General features: G+C 45.9%; 1 protein-coding gene across 3 annotated transcripts in view; it reads left to right on the top strand.

Moving 5' to 3' along the window:
* LOXL2 (lysyl oxidase like 2) overlaps positions 1-14,635 on the top strand; it is a 103,712-nt gene that overhangs the window by 64,410 nt on the left and 24,667 nt on the right. For all 3 annotated transcript variants that reach the window (XM_007458811.1, XM_007458812.1, XM_007458813.1), the window contains one exon: positions 5,611-5,762. In XM_007458811.1, coding sequence (XP_007458873.1) covers positions 5,611-5,762 — 152 coding nt within the window. The remainder of the gene's footprint in view (positions 1-5,610; positions 5,763-14,635) is intronic.

Raw genomic sequence — 14,635 nt, 5'->3', positions numbered from 1 at the left:
ATGTGGGCTTCTCCCTTCTACCCACCTGTCTCAGCCTGCTCACATTCAGAGCCTCTCTACCTCCAATCCCTGCAAGCTTCCTGGGGTCTACTGAAGTCTGAGGGTCTAGGGTGGAGTAGAACGTTGCTTCGTGCCAGCCGTCGGTGACCCAGTGACAATCTTTCTCCTCCCCTGTCGTGGTGAGCTCTCTGCGGTTCCCTTGGATCTCGAATATTCCCACAGTCCATTGTACTAATTGGCTAATGTGTTGGTTTGTGGTCTCCCCAGGCCTACAGGACAAAGACCACTCATTCTGAGGAGGAAACAAGCCCCGGATGACATAAACATTCCATTTATCATGGGTGTGTGCTATTTGACCTAATTATTTCACTGCCCAGAGCAGCCAAAATTTTCCCAGAGCCCACGGAACTCTAGGAGAAAGAGACATTTGGCATTTTCAGTGCTGTCCTTGAAAGAACCATTGGATGATTTATCATCTTCTGCCGCATTGGGCAGGTCAACTCTGGTAGGCAGAAAGGGAAAAGTCCACATTTGATGTCAAGCCACAGAGCAGTCAGGGTCCATCCTCAGCCCTGCCTCTAGCTGGTGGACCAAGTTACCACACCCACAGCAAGGGTAGTGAAAGGGCAAGTGCTGAGGGGCGGGCAGTCTGAGTCCTGGTCCTGGCCCTGCCACCTACATGCTCGGTGAGCTTGAGCAACCTTCTGGGTCTCAGATCCTTCCCTGGATTCACGGTGTTTGAGGTTCTCTCTGTCCAGCCTCCTGGGATTCTGAGACCTGTTCTTATCACCAGCATGGATGTTAGGTCAGAGTCAGGCACTGTGCTTTGTGTTCTGAGATCCCCTGTACACATCTGAACTCCAGCTGTCTGTTCACACAACTGGCTCCCACCATGCCCGGCTCATAGTGTTCTGGAGACATTCATTTTATCAGGAATGAATGAATGAGGGAATTCCCTAGCAGTCCAGTGGTTAGGACTCCGCGCTTCCACTGCAGGGGGCACGGGTTGGATCCCTGGTCGGGGAACTAAAGGATCCCACAAGCCTCGCGGTGTGGCCAAAAAAAAAAAAAAGGAATGAATTAGTTCCAGTTGCATAAGTAGGGTGAGCTGAACAAACACTTGGTAAAGAAGTTCCAACACTCCAGACCCACGCTGTCCAACGGACATATGATGTGAGCCACATATGTGATGTTAACATTTTCTAGTAGCCACGTAAAGAACAAATAAAAAGAAACGGATGAAATTCATTTTAATAATCTATTTTTCTTAATATTATACATAATATTTCCAAAATATTATGATTTCAACATGTAATCAATATAAATGCTCTTGATGAGATAGTTCACAGGTAGGGTACTGACTTTCTGAAATGCAGGATGCGTTTTGCACTTACAGCCCATCTTGGTCTGGACTGGCCACATTCCAAGGGCTCGGCGAGGTGGCAGCTGCTGCGCTGGATGGGGCAGCTCCAGAGCAGTGCCTTTCAAACCCTTTTGCTTGAAACCGCCCATCAGAAGTACTGACAGCACATGCAAGTAAAGCCGAAACCTAAGTCTCCGGAAACAGTGCTTACCTTTATAACATGCAAAAGGCTGTGCGTTGTCCTAGTCTGTTCTACTGTGATCTTCAAAATCTGATGGCAACCAGCAGAGTTGTTTGTGGGTCCCAAGTCCATAACGTCGTTCTAGCAGGTTGGACATGGCTTCTCCCCAGCATCCTGCTCCTGCCCCAGGCCTGTGGTCACCGGGGCCAGGCTTTGCACATGGGGGAAAAGCAGGGCCAAGGTGAAGGTGGGGGAGGCATCATGACTGGGAGGAATTCAGAGGACAGTCCAGAGCCCAGGAGGAGGGGAAAGCTGGAGTCAGGATGCAGCAGGTCAAACCCAGCTTGACAAAAGGAGCCAGGAGCCCAGAGGCACCACTGGGCAAGGGCTGGGCTGGACACCCAGGCCAGTGTCTTTCAACGACACCTCACACCCTGCCCAACCCACCCCAGAACTGGGTGGTGTAGGGAAGAGGGTAAGAAACCCTGGTCCTCCCACCTCTGTGCTCTGCCCTGCTGTGCCACGAATGTGCATGCTTCAGGAAAGTGGGCCCTGCCCTCTGGGGCCTCATCCCCAGATGTCTGTAGACAGCCATGTCAGTTTACATAAGTTAGGCCAGAAGGAGACTAACCAGTTGTTAGCTGGAGTCTAAAGCGTGTTAGGCTCTTGCGTTAATCTTTTCTCTCCTGTCCAGTCCTGTGTAGTCTAGCAATCCGTACGCATTCATTGAGTACTGTTTGGGCTGGAGCCCAATTCCATAAACATTTATAGTGATGGTTTCTGCTCTCCAGGAGGTCACATCAAGTGAGAGAAATAAGAAATAACCCCAATCAAAGCGCTTTTACACTAACAAGTAGGTGATGATATATAAGAAATAACCCTGATAATAATTCTTACCATTTACTGAGTCCCTGGTAACTTGACACACTTTGTCTCATTCAGTCCTAATAATCCCAACCGTGCAAGACAGATATTGTCATTGCCCTTTACAGATGAGGAAAGTGGAGTTCCTAAAGGTTCCATCACTGCCCAAGGAGACACAGGCTGCATCCACTCTCAGGCTGAGCAAACTTCTGCTCTTTTGCAGCCTAGGGTTTCCTCTCCTGACTCTCCTGAATGAGCTTCAGAAACTCAGGAAGATCATGCTGTGGGGTCAGACTACCTGGTTTGAATACTGGTTCCTCCATCAGCCCAGTTACTTAATCTTTGGTCCCCTGTGGGGACCATTTTTTTGGGGTGATGAAATGAGTTAATATAAACCATGTGTTTAGGACAGAATCCAACACATAGTGAGTGCTCAATAACTATTAGGCACCATCTCCACCACCATAAGCATCATCATCATCACCATCATCATCGTCATCATCATCGTTACCATCATCATTGTCACCATCATCATCATCACCATCACCATCATCATCACCATCACCACCATCATCACCACCACCACCAACACCATCATCGTTACCGCCAGTACCATCATCACTGTCATCATTGCCATTATCACCATCATCACTATCCTCACAATCATCAGACAAGCCACTGCTCTAACTGGATACTCAAATCCAAGGTTGCTCTGTGTTTCTGAGTCCATCTTAATTCATGAGCTGTGGCCCTGCTTGCTTCAGAGTCTCTGTTGGGGATCTGTATTTTGCATAGCCTTTCTGCTCTGATTCCTTGGATATTTCCAGCCATAGTGACTGATGTGTTTTTATAAATTTTATAAAATTTCAAAGAATTGGAAGCTTCATCATTTATGAATTTCCAAAGAAATGGAAACTTGGCTCTTACCTGTCACAGTGGGTTGATCCTGGAATTTAATTTTGGGGCTCAGTGAACCTAGATACCAGGTGTCTCCAGAAACCAAGAGCCAGGGGTCCCTCCTTTGGACTCCAAAGCACAGGAAGTCACCTCCATCTTTATCATTTACCACGTGATATTACAAGTCTTTGTGTAAGTGTCTGCCTCCCCCAGGCACTAACTGTGAGCTTGTCATGGCAGGGCCTGCCTTAATTCCTCTGTGAGTCCCCAGCACCTGGCACAGAGGCTGACCCCAGCAGGGACTTAGTGAAGCCAAGGACATCCATTCAGATGCTGCTTGCAACACTTCCTGTTTGCCAGGCTCTTGTTGGGAATTCACAAGGCACACAGACATAGTGCCTGCCCTCGTGGGGCCTCCAACCCAGTGGGGAAGCAGACAGACATTGAACAGGGAGGCGCTTGAGTGCAGTGTTAAGCAGAGTGCTCAGTGGAGGCTACCCGAGGGGACCCAGCTTAGATGCGGCCCAGAAGGGTTGTGCCGTCAAAGTGGCATCAAATCTGAGCCCTGAAGGATGAGCAGGAGTTCGCTGCTGAGGAGGGGGAGGAGGAAGGTCCAGGCGGAGGGAAATGCTTGGCTCAATGGAACAGCCAAAGGGAGGCTGGTGTGGCCGAGCTAGGGAGGAGCAGGCAAAGCTGAAATGCTAAGTGGAGGCCTATCCCTGGTTGGACCATTTGGGGACTGTGGATTTTACCCTGAAGTGCAGTGAGAAGCCATCACAGGGGTTTAAGACAGGGGGTGACATGATTCAATGTGCATAAAAAAAATCTCTTGGGCTGTGCGTGGCAAATATTTTGGACGAAGAGCGCCGGAGGGAGACTAGAGGCTATTTCATTCGTCCTACTGGGAGATGACAGGGTTGGACTAGTATCGTGGTGGCAGAAATGAAAAGCACTGAGATTTGGGGGGAGCGAACAGAACATGGTGAAGGATTGCCTGTCTGTGGTAAAGGTGGAGGAGACGGTGCCTCTGGGTTCTGCTGAGAACGGCCAGGTGGATGGAGGTGCCACTTCCTGAGATGGGAAGGTGCTGGCGGAAAAACAGACTGGAGAAGGCCCTCCTGCTGGAATTAGAAAGGACAAAAGCAGATGAGTCTTTCAAGAAGTTCTCCCTGAAGGGAAGGAACGTGACAGGCCAGAGGGAGGTGTAGGATCAGGGGAGGGTCGTTGTAAAGATGGGAGATTTTAGCACGTTTGGGTGCTGAGGGACTGACCTGAACCAGAGGAGGGTGGCAAGGACCAGGAGAGAGAGGAGGGCAAGACAGGGTCCAAGTGGGCTTCCAGGCAGTCAGGAGCTCCCGGAAAGAACTGGACTTGGATCCATCTTGATGGGCTAGACAGAGGAGAGGTGGGTCTATGAGCTGAGCTGAGCTAAATGCCAGACAGACAGAATTCCCTCTCCCTAGCAGTGGGAGACTCCCCCTTGTCACCCTGATGCCTGTAAGAGAAGCTTCCCGCATGCACACTAGAGGTCCTTGCTGAACGTCTTCCGTCTGCCCTTACAGCTCCACTCTCTGCCTTGCCCACATGGTCCAGGCTCCTGGGAGGCAGGCTTGGGTGTGGCCAGCTGAGAGCCCTGGGGGAGACTGGAGGTGGGGAGAGTGGAGGGGTCAGGTCTTCACTCTCCTTGTGGGCCACTGTGTCCCTCCACGGAGGGTAACGGCTCTTCAAAGGTGGCCTCCCCACATGGCTTTTTTGCTCTCCTGGGCCAGATATTGGCACCCTCCTTTTACTCCTGCAGGCCTGGGGGTGGCCTGTCTGCCCCAGGGTTATTAGCCCACAAGTACTGGACTGTCCACTGTGATTTTGTGATTTCCCCACGCTCTGTCCATACCTTTATTTTTAAAATCTCTTTCTCTAACTCAGATCATCCAATTTGAGAATGCCTTCTCTTTCCTGCAGGGAACCTGACTACACAGTGACAGTCACCCCTTTCGGATTCATCAGTGCATGGAATGTTGTCCTCTAGTCCAACCCCTTTATTTCAGTGAGAAAACGATATTCAGAGAGGCTGAGTGAGTTGGTCAAGGTCACACAAGTTAGTAGCAACTTTTGTTTCTTCTCATGGAAGAAATGATTCCCAAGACAAGAAAACATTCTCTCCAGGTAGAAGAGGCCTGGGTCATCGAGCTGATTAGAGGAGGTGGTTGGGAGGATTTTGAGGATGGGAGAGGCGTGTTCTTGTTGTCTGGAACTTTCTTTCCCATCCTAGAAGCTTTCATAGCCTATGTGCATTTTCCATCCCCAGGGATAGGACCCATCCACCTCAATGAAATCGAGTGCACCGGGAATGAGAAGTCCATCACAGACTGCAAGTTCAGTGCTGAGTCTCAGGGCTGCAACCATGAAGAAGATGCTGGTGTGAGATGTAACATCCCCGCCATGGGCTTCCAGAAAAGGGTAAGGAGCCTGGACGCCCAGAGGGAACTCTGTTATATTTTGGTCACTGAAGCCCCAGAAAATGTAGACCAGATGGCCTCAGGCTAAAGCTTTCCAACAGGTGGTAGTAGGGTGCTCTGATGATGAGCTCAGAAAGTTGTCAGGCTCTGCTGCTCTCACTGTTGGTGACCGTCACCTGGCCTTGGTGGAGGAGCGAAACGAAGAGACACATGGATGAGCTCTACTGGCCTTACTGGCAGATGCTGGGGATCCACTGTGCACCACGCCCTGCACTGGGGCTGGACATACAGGGTGATTGTAACCCAATCCTTCCTGCGAGGGATTCAAGGTCTACAGCATCTGTAGTGCCCTTGGCAAAAGCCCATTCCACGAACACAAAGGAACCACATTACAGCAGGTCTGCAAGTCACACAGATCTAAGCACAATACAGATAGTATCTGGGGACCGAAGACTGTATGTTGGCTTCCAGAGGGAAAGAAAAGGGAACCTTTACAGCGTTATGTCTGAGACACATCCCTCCCTTCCTGAGATGGGGTCTCTAAAAACCTGCATCGTGTCCCCTCATGTGGGTGACCTTTCCCACAGGGGTAGCCAACAGAATGAGCTCCTTTGCCAGGAGGTCGTCTATCCAATCCTACAAAAAGGCCCGGTAAACCCTATTTAATGCTCTTCACTAAACCATGAATTTGGTACAGGGCTGGCACATTGGAAGAACTTCTTGAAGGCTTATTTTTGAAATGAGCAAATGCAGACACATCAGGGTACAGAGTGGCTCCCCAGCCAGGTGCCTGCTCTGACAGTGATTCCTGACCTTGGCACCAGCATGTCAAAGGCACTACTGGACTGGTCAGCCACAACGGTTCACCGCCCAATGTGGCCAAAAATGTGAACCCAACAGCCCTCAGCCAAGCCAGGCATTTGCTTGGGGGTAAGCAGGAGCGTGGGCCACAGCCCCACAGCTGCAGGGAGGGCTTGCCATCTGTAATTGCTGAGCAGCATTCCAAGAAAGCCATAACAGAGCTATAAAAGCTGACGTGCCAAGAGTCCCAGTATGCTGGGGCACCATTCTCTTGGGATCGGACTTGGGTGGAATGGGGTTTTCAACGCAAAGGTAAGACCTAGGCCAAAGAAAGTGAAGTTTTCCAGAAGGGTTTTATGGTGGGTGGAGCTGAGCTTGCCCATGTGCCCGGTCATGCCAGTGGGGGCACCACACTCCCAGCACAAACAGCGCTCACCCTTTCATGGGCCCTCCAGGCTGTAAAAGATGAGCCCAGTGCTCAAGCATAGGACATGGGATAGTTTTACGCCTGGATCTGCCATTTCTATCCCCCGGGAAGGAAAAGAGGGATGTCACCTCTGAAAGAAATCCCTGTGGGCTGTATGAGCCGTCTCCCATGGCAGTGGGCCAGGCTTCTGCAGGGCCTGCCTTGGGGCTCCCAAGGGCATTGGTAACACCGCTGAGCAGAAAAATCAAGACTCCCAAGCTTTATCACTGTGTTAGTTTTCTGGGGCTGCCATAGCAAAATACCACAGACTGGGTGGCTTGAACAATAAAAATTGATATTCTCATAGTCTGGAGGCTGGAAGTCCAAGATCAAGGTGTCGGCAGGGTTGGTTTCTCTTGAGGCCTCTCCCTTTGGCTTGCAGATGGCTGCCTTCTCACTGTGTCCTCACATGGCCTTTCCTCTGTGCACACACATCCCTGGTGACTCTCTTCTAAGGAAACCAGTCCTATTGGATTAGGGCCCATCCATATGATCTCATTTAACCTTAGTTACCTCTTGAAAGGCCCTATCTCCAAGTGAGTCACATTTGGACTAACATGGGGGTTAGGGCTTCAGCATATGAATTTTGTGGGGGACACAAGTCAGTTCATGACAATCACGCACTAGCTGATTCCTTAATTAATCTCTTTAAGGGTTCAGTTTCTCCTCAGAAAATAAAGAGGTGAGAGAGGTGATTCCTAGCTTCCCTTCCAGCCCGCAGTTCATTAGGAAATTGACTTCTCTATTGAATGACTAATAAAACTCAGAGACTTGGAACCGGGTGGTTTTATCCATCCAGTCACAGCAGAGCTGCGTTTCTTTCATTGCTGGGGTGAGACTCCAAGGCAGGGAGGCTCTGGGACTGGCAGGTGGGTTTACCAGGCGAGCTAATCCACGCAGGGGCCCTGGCACCTTTGCTGACCTCTAGTTCCCCTCTGAACTGTGAGCCTGGCCCTGACTGGGTAGCAGGACCAAACCCACATGTGGAATGTGAGTTGGAGAATGCCCGTGCTTGCTTTCATGTTAACATCTGGGTTGCGTTACCTCACTTCCTACCCGCCACCTCCAAAAATAGGTGTGGGACTGGTGAACCACAACGTTATCAAAACACAGGGCGGCCTCGCCATGCCCCACTGGCTGGAAGTGGGTGTTTTGTTTTCACTATTCACGCTCAGAAAGCTTCAGCTGCCTGCACTTCACTCCCTTCTTTCAAACCCCATACTGCTGCCACCGAGAATCAAAGGAATAGAAAAAAAAAGAAATGCCTTGGGTTGTTTTAAAAAAAAAACAATGGAGGAGGATTGACCACTCCTGGCATCCTTGAAGGGTAATGAGGTGGAGAGGGTGCAGGCCAGAGGCTCCTGGCTGACCTCGAGGCCTCTTGGAGTTCCACCAATGCTGGTACAGTCAGAGCATTGAGCCAGGCCGCTTCCAGAATGGGACACCCAGGACAGGGGCCCTGGAAATAGAGAGCTGTGTCCTGGGCTGAGTTTGAACTTCATGGCTGGCCTCTTTTGTTACCTCCAGAGTTTTCTAGAAAATGATAAAAGGCCCCCAATGCATCTTGAGGTGCCTGGATTCCTCCCGGGGCGATGGAACCCTGCTCCCTGTTACGGAGGCTGCTCCAGGCTTGCTTAGCCTTGGACGCATGGCCACAGCTTGGAGCTTTGGGAAGTGCTTCAGGGAGAGGCCCCAGCTCCCCACTGGTGACTCCAAGTTTTCCTTGCCCCGGAGTCAGTGTGCAGCCACATTCTTCAGCCAGAGCCTCTCAGACTTCTGTTGGCTCTAAAACCTAGGACAGGAACACATGGCCAACAAACTTTGGCTGCACAGGCAGTGGTAGAAAAAGGACAGGGACCCTCCCAGAGAGAGCCCTCGAGACAGGAGCCTTCACACTGAGACTCAATCTTGGGGCCCCACTGCTCTCTCGTAGTGGGACAAGGTGTGTGAACTGTGGGTTCTTTAGGCTCCCCCATCTTCATCTTTCACTGACCTTGGGGCAACAAAAGTCAGTTTTGGGGGGCAGTGGCCTATGAAGGGGGTAGCGGAGGAAGATATCAGCCCCCAGTGCAGTCAGTAACACAGGGCACAGTCCGTCGGGAGATAAAAAATAATGATAAACCCAATTAAAAGTCATTCTGCTTTTTTTTTTGAATTTTATTATTTTTTTTTGTACAGCAGGTTCTTATTAGTTACCCATTTTACACATATTAGTGTATATATGTCAGTCCCAATCTCCCCCCACCCCACACACACACACCACTTTCCCCCCTTGGTGTCCATACGTTTGTTCTCTACATCTATGCTTCTATTTCTGCCCTGCAAACCTGTTCATCTGTACCATTTTTCTAAGTTCCACATATATGCGTTAGTATACGATATTTGTTTTTCTCTTTCTGACTTACTTCATTCTATATGACAGTCTCTAGATCCATCCATGTCTCTACAAATGACCCAATTTCATTGCTTTTTATGGCTGAGTAATATTCCATTGTATATATGTACCACATCTTCTTTATCCATTCATCTGTTGATGGGCATGTAGGTTGCTTCCATGACCTGGCTATTGTAAATAGTGCTGCAGTGAACATTGGGGTGCATGTGTCTTTTTGAATTATGGTTTTCTCTGGGTATATGCCCAGTAGTGGGATTGCTGGGTCATATGGTAATTCTATTTTTAGTTTTCTAATGACCCTCCGTACTGTTCTCCATAGTGGCTGTATCAATTTACATTCCCACCAACAGTGCAAGAGGGTTGCCTTTTCTCCACACCATCTCCAGCATTTGTTGTTTGTAGATTTTCTGAGGATGCCCATAATAAATGGTGTGAGGTGACGCCTCATTGTAGTTTTGATTTGCATTTCTCTAATAATTAGTGATGTTGAGCAACTTTTCATGTGCTTCTTGGCCATCTGTATGTCTTCTTTGGAGAAATGTCTATCTAGGTCTTCTGCCCATTTTTTGATTGGGTTGTTTGTTTTTTTAATATTGAGCTGCATGAGCTGTTTATGCATTTTGGAGATTAATCCTTTGTCCGTTGATTCGTTTGCAAATATTTTCTCCCATTCTGAGGGTTGTCTTTTCGCCTTGTTTACAGTTTCCTTTGCTTTGCAAAAGCTTTTAAGTTTCATTAGGTCCCACTTGTTTATTTTTGTTTTTACTTCCATTACTCTAGGAGGTGGATCAAAAAAGATCTTTCTGTGATTTATGTCAAAGAATATTCTTTCTATGTTTTCCTCTAAGAGTTTTATAGTGTCCGATCTTACATTTAGGTCTCTAATCCATTTTGAGTTTATTTCTGTGTATGGTGTTAGGGAGTGTTCTAATTTCATTGTTTTACGTGTAGCTGCCCAGTTTTCCCCGCACCACTTATTGAAGAGACTGTCTTTTCTCCATTGTACATCCTTGCCTCCTTTGTCATAGATTAGTTGACCATAGGTGTGTGGGTTTATCTCTGAGCTTTCTATCCTGTTCCATTGATCTATATTTCTGTTTTTGTGCCAGTACCATATTGTCTTGATTTCTGTAGTTTTGTAGTATAGTCTGAAGTCAGGGAGTCTGATTCCTCCAGCTCCATTTTTTTCCCTCAAGACTACTTTGGCTATTCGGGGTCTTTTGTGTCTCCATACAATTTTCAAGATTTTTTTGTTCTAGTTCTGTAAAAAATGTCATTGGTAATTTGATAGGGATGGCATTGAATCTGTAGATTGTTTTGGGTAGTATAGTCATTTTCACAATATTGATTCTTCCAATCCAGGAACATGGTATATCTCTCCATCTGTTTATATCATCTTTAATTTCTTTCATCAGTGTCTTATAGTTTTCTGCATACAAGTCTTTTGTCTCCCTAGGTAGGTTTATTCCTAGGTATTTTATTCTTTTTGTTGCAGTGGTAAATGGGAGTGTTTCCTTAATTTCTCTTTCAGATTTTTCATCATTAGTGTATAGGAATGCAAGAGATTTCTGTGCATTAATTTTGTATCCCGCAACTTTACCAAATTCATTGATTAGCTCTAGTGGTTTTCTGGTGGCATCTTTAGGACTCTCTATGTATAGTATCATGTCATCTGCAAACAGTGACACTTGTACTTCTTCTTTTCCAGTTTGTATTCCTTTTATTTCTTTCCTTCTCTGATTGCCATGGCTAGGACTTCCAAAACTAAATTGAATAATAGTGGCTAGAATGGACATCCTTGTCTGGTTCCTGATCTTCGAGGAAATGCTTCCAGTTTTTCACCATTGAGAATGGTGTTTGCTGTGGGTTTATCACATATGGCCTTTATTATGTTGAGGTGGGTTCCCTCTATGCCCACTTTCGGAGAGTTTTTATCATAAATGGGTGTTGAATTTTGTCAAAAGCTTTTTCTGCATCTACTGAGATGATCATATGTTTTTCATTCTTCCATTTTTTAATATGGTGTATCACATTGATTGATTTGCATATATTGAAGAATCCTTGCATCCCTGGGATAAATCCCACTTGATCATGGTGTATGATTCTTTTAATGTGTTGTTGGATTCTGTTTGCTAGTATTTTGGTGAGGATTTTTGCATCTTTGTTCATCAGTGATATTGGTCTGTAATTTTCTTTTTTTGTAGTATCTTTGTCTGGTTTTGGTATCAGGGTGATGGTGGCCTCATACAATGAGTTTGGGAGTTTTCCTTCCTCTGCAATATTTTGGAAGCATTTGAGAAGGATGGGTGTTAGCTCTTCTCTAAATGTTTGATGGAATTCACCTGTGAAGCCATCTGATCCTGGAGTTTTGTTTGCTGGAAGATTTTTAATCACAGTTAATTTCATTATACTTGTGATTGGTCTGTTCATATTTTCTATTTCTTCCTGGTTCAGTCTTGGAAGGTTATACCTTTCTAAGAATTTGTCCATTTCTTCCAGGTTGTCCATTTTATTGGCATAGAGTTGCTTGTAGTAGTCTCTTAGGATGCTTTGTATTTCTGCAGTGTCTGTTGTAACTTCTCCTTTTTCATTTTTAATTTTATTGATTTGAGTCCTCTCCCTCTTTTTCTTGATGAGTCTGGCTAATGGTTTATCAACTTTGTTTATCTTCTCAAAGAACTAGCTTTTAGTTTTATTGAGCTTTGTTATTGTTTTCTTTGTTTCTATTTCATTTATTTCTGCTCTGATCTTTATGATTACTTTCCTTCTACTAACTTTGGGTTTTGTTTGTTCTTCTTTCTCTAGTTCCTTTAGGTGTAAGGTTAGATTGTTTATTTGAGATGTTTCTTGTTTCTTGAGGTAGGCTTGTATAGCTCTTAACTTTCCCCTTAGAACTGCTTTTGCTGCATCCCATAGGTTTTGGATAGTCGTGTTTTCATTGTCATTTGTCTCTAGGTATTTTTTGATTTCCTCTTTGATTTCTTCAGTGATCTCTTGGTTATTTAGTAATGTATTGTTTAGCCTCCATGTGTTTGTGTATTTTACCTTTTTTTTTTCCCCCCTGTAATTGATTTCTAATCTCAAAGCATTGTGGTCAGAAAAGATGCTTGATATGATTTCAGTTTTCTTAAATTTACTGAGGCTTGATTTGTGACCCAAGATGTGATCTATCCTGGAGAATGTTCTCTGCACACCTGTGAAGAAAGTGTAATCTGCTGTTTTTGGATGGAATGTCCTATAAATATCAATTAAATCTGTCTGGTCTATTGTGTCATTTAAAGCTTGTGTTTCCTTATTAATTTTCTGTTTGGATGATCTGTCCATTGGTGTAAGTGAGGTGTTAAAGTCCCCACTATTATTGTGTTACTGTCAATTTCCTATTTTATAGCTGTTAGCAGTTGCCTTATGTATTGAGGTGCTCCTATGTGGGTGCATATATATTTATATTGTTATATCTTCTTCTTGGCTTGATCCCTTGATCTATGTAGTGTCCTTCCTTGTCTCTTGTAACATTCTTTATTTTAAAGTCTATTTTAACTGATACGAGTATTGCTACTCCAGCTTTCTTTTGACTTCCATTTGCAAAGAATATCTTCTTCCATCCCCTCACTTTCAGACTCTGTGTGCCCCTAGGTCTGAAGTGGGTCTCTTCAGTAGACAGCATATAGATGGGTCTTGTTCTTATATCCATTGAGCCAGCCTGTGTCTTTTGGTTGGAGCATTGAATCCTTTCATGTTTAAGGTAATTATCGATATGTATGTTCCTATTACCATTTTCTTAATTGTTATGGGTTTGCTTTTGTAGGTCCTTTTCTTCTCTTGTGTTTCCCACTTAGTGAAGTTCCTTTTGCATTTGTTGAAGAGCTCGTTTGGTGGTGCTTAATTCCCTTAGCTTTTGCTTATCTGTAAAGCTTTTGATTTCTACGTCAAATCTAAATGAGATCCTTGTGGGGTAGAGTAATCTTGGTTGTAGGTTCTTCCCTTTCATCACTTTAAGTATATCATGCCACTCACTCCTTTCTGGCTTGTAGAGTTTCTGCTGAGAAATCAGCTGTTAACCTTATGGGAGTTCCCTTGTATGTTATTTGTTGTTTTTCCCTTGCTGCTTTCAGTAATTTTTCTTTGTCTTTAATTTCTGTCAATTTGATTACTATGTGTCTCGGCATGTTTCTCCTTGGGTTTATCCTGCCTGGGACTCTCTGCGCTTCCTGGACTTGGGTGGCTATTTCCTTTCCCAATGTAGGGAAGTTTTCGACTATAATCTCTTCAAATATTTTCTCGGGTCCTTTCTCTCTCTCTTCTCCTTCTGGGACCCCTATAATGTGAATGTTGTTGCATTTAATGTTGTCCCAGAGGTCTCTTAGGCTGTCTTCATTCCTTTTCATTCTTTTTTTTTTTAATTCTGTTCCGCGGCAGTGAATTCCACCATTCTGTCTCCAGGTCACTTATCCGTTCTTCTGCCTCAGTTATTCTATTGTTGATTCCTTCTAGTGTAGTTTTCATTTCAGTTATTGTATTGTTCATCTCTGTTTGTTTGTTCTTTAATTAGGTCTTTGTTAAACATTTCTTGCACCTTCTCGATCTTTGCCTCCATTCTTTTTCTGAGGTCCTGGATCATCTTCACTACCATTATTCTGAATTCTTTTTCTGGAAGGTTGCGTATCTCCACTTCATTTAGTTGTTTTTCTGGGGTTTTATCTTGTTCCTTCATCTGGTACATAGCCCTCTGCCTTTTCATCTTGTCTATCTTTCTGTGAATGTGGTTTTTGTTCCACAGGCTGCAGGATTATAGTTCTTCTTGCTTCTGCTGTCTCCCCTCTGGTGGATGAGGCTATCTAAGAGGCTTGTGCAAGTTTCCTGATGGGAGGGACTGGTGGTGGGTAGAGCTCAGTAAAACTTTAATCCACTTGTCTGCTGATGGGTGGGTCTGAGTTCCCTCCCAGTTGGTCGTTTGGCCTGAGGCGACCCAGCACTGGAGGCTACAGGCTCTTTGTTGGGGCTAATGGCGGATTCTGGGAGGGCTCATGCCAAAGGAGTACTTCCCAGAACTTCTGCTGCCAGTGTCCTTGTCCTCATGGTGAGCCACAGCCACCCCCCGCCTCTGCAGGAGACCCTCCAACACTAGCAGGTAGGTCTGGTTCAGTCTCCTATGGGGTCACTGCTCCTTCCCCTGGACCCGATGTGCACACTACTTTGTGTGTGCCCTCCAAGA

This window comes from Lipotes vexillifer, unplaced genomic scaffold, assembly GCF_000442215.2.
Source record: "Lipotes vexillifer unplaced genomic scaffold, Lipotes_vexillifer_v1.1 scaffold484, whole genome shotgun sequence".
Classification (NCBI taxonomy): domain Eukaryota; kingdom Metazoa; phylum Chordata; class Mammalia; order Artiodactyla; family Lipotidae; genus Lipotes; species Lipotes vexillifer.
The sequence above is the reverse complement of the archived record's forward strand: the minus strand, read 5'-3'. Positions and strand labels throughout refer to the sequence as shown.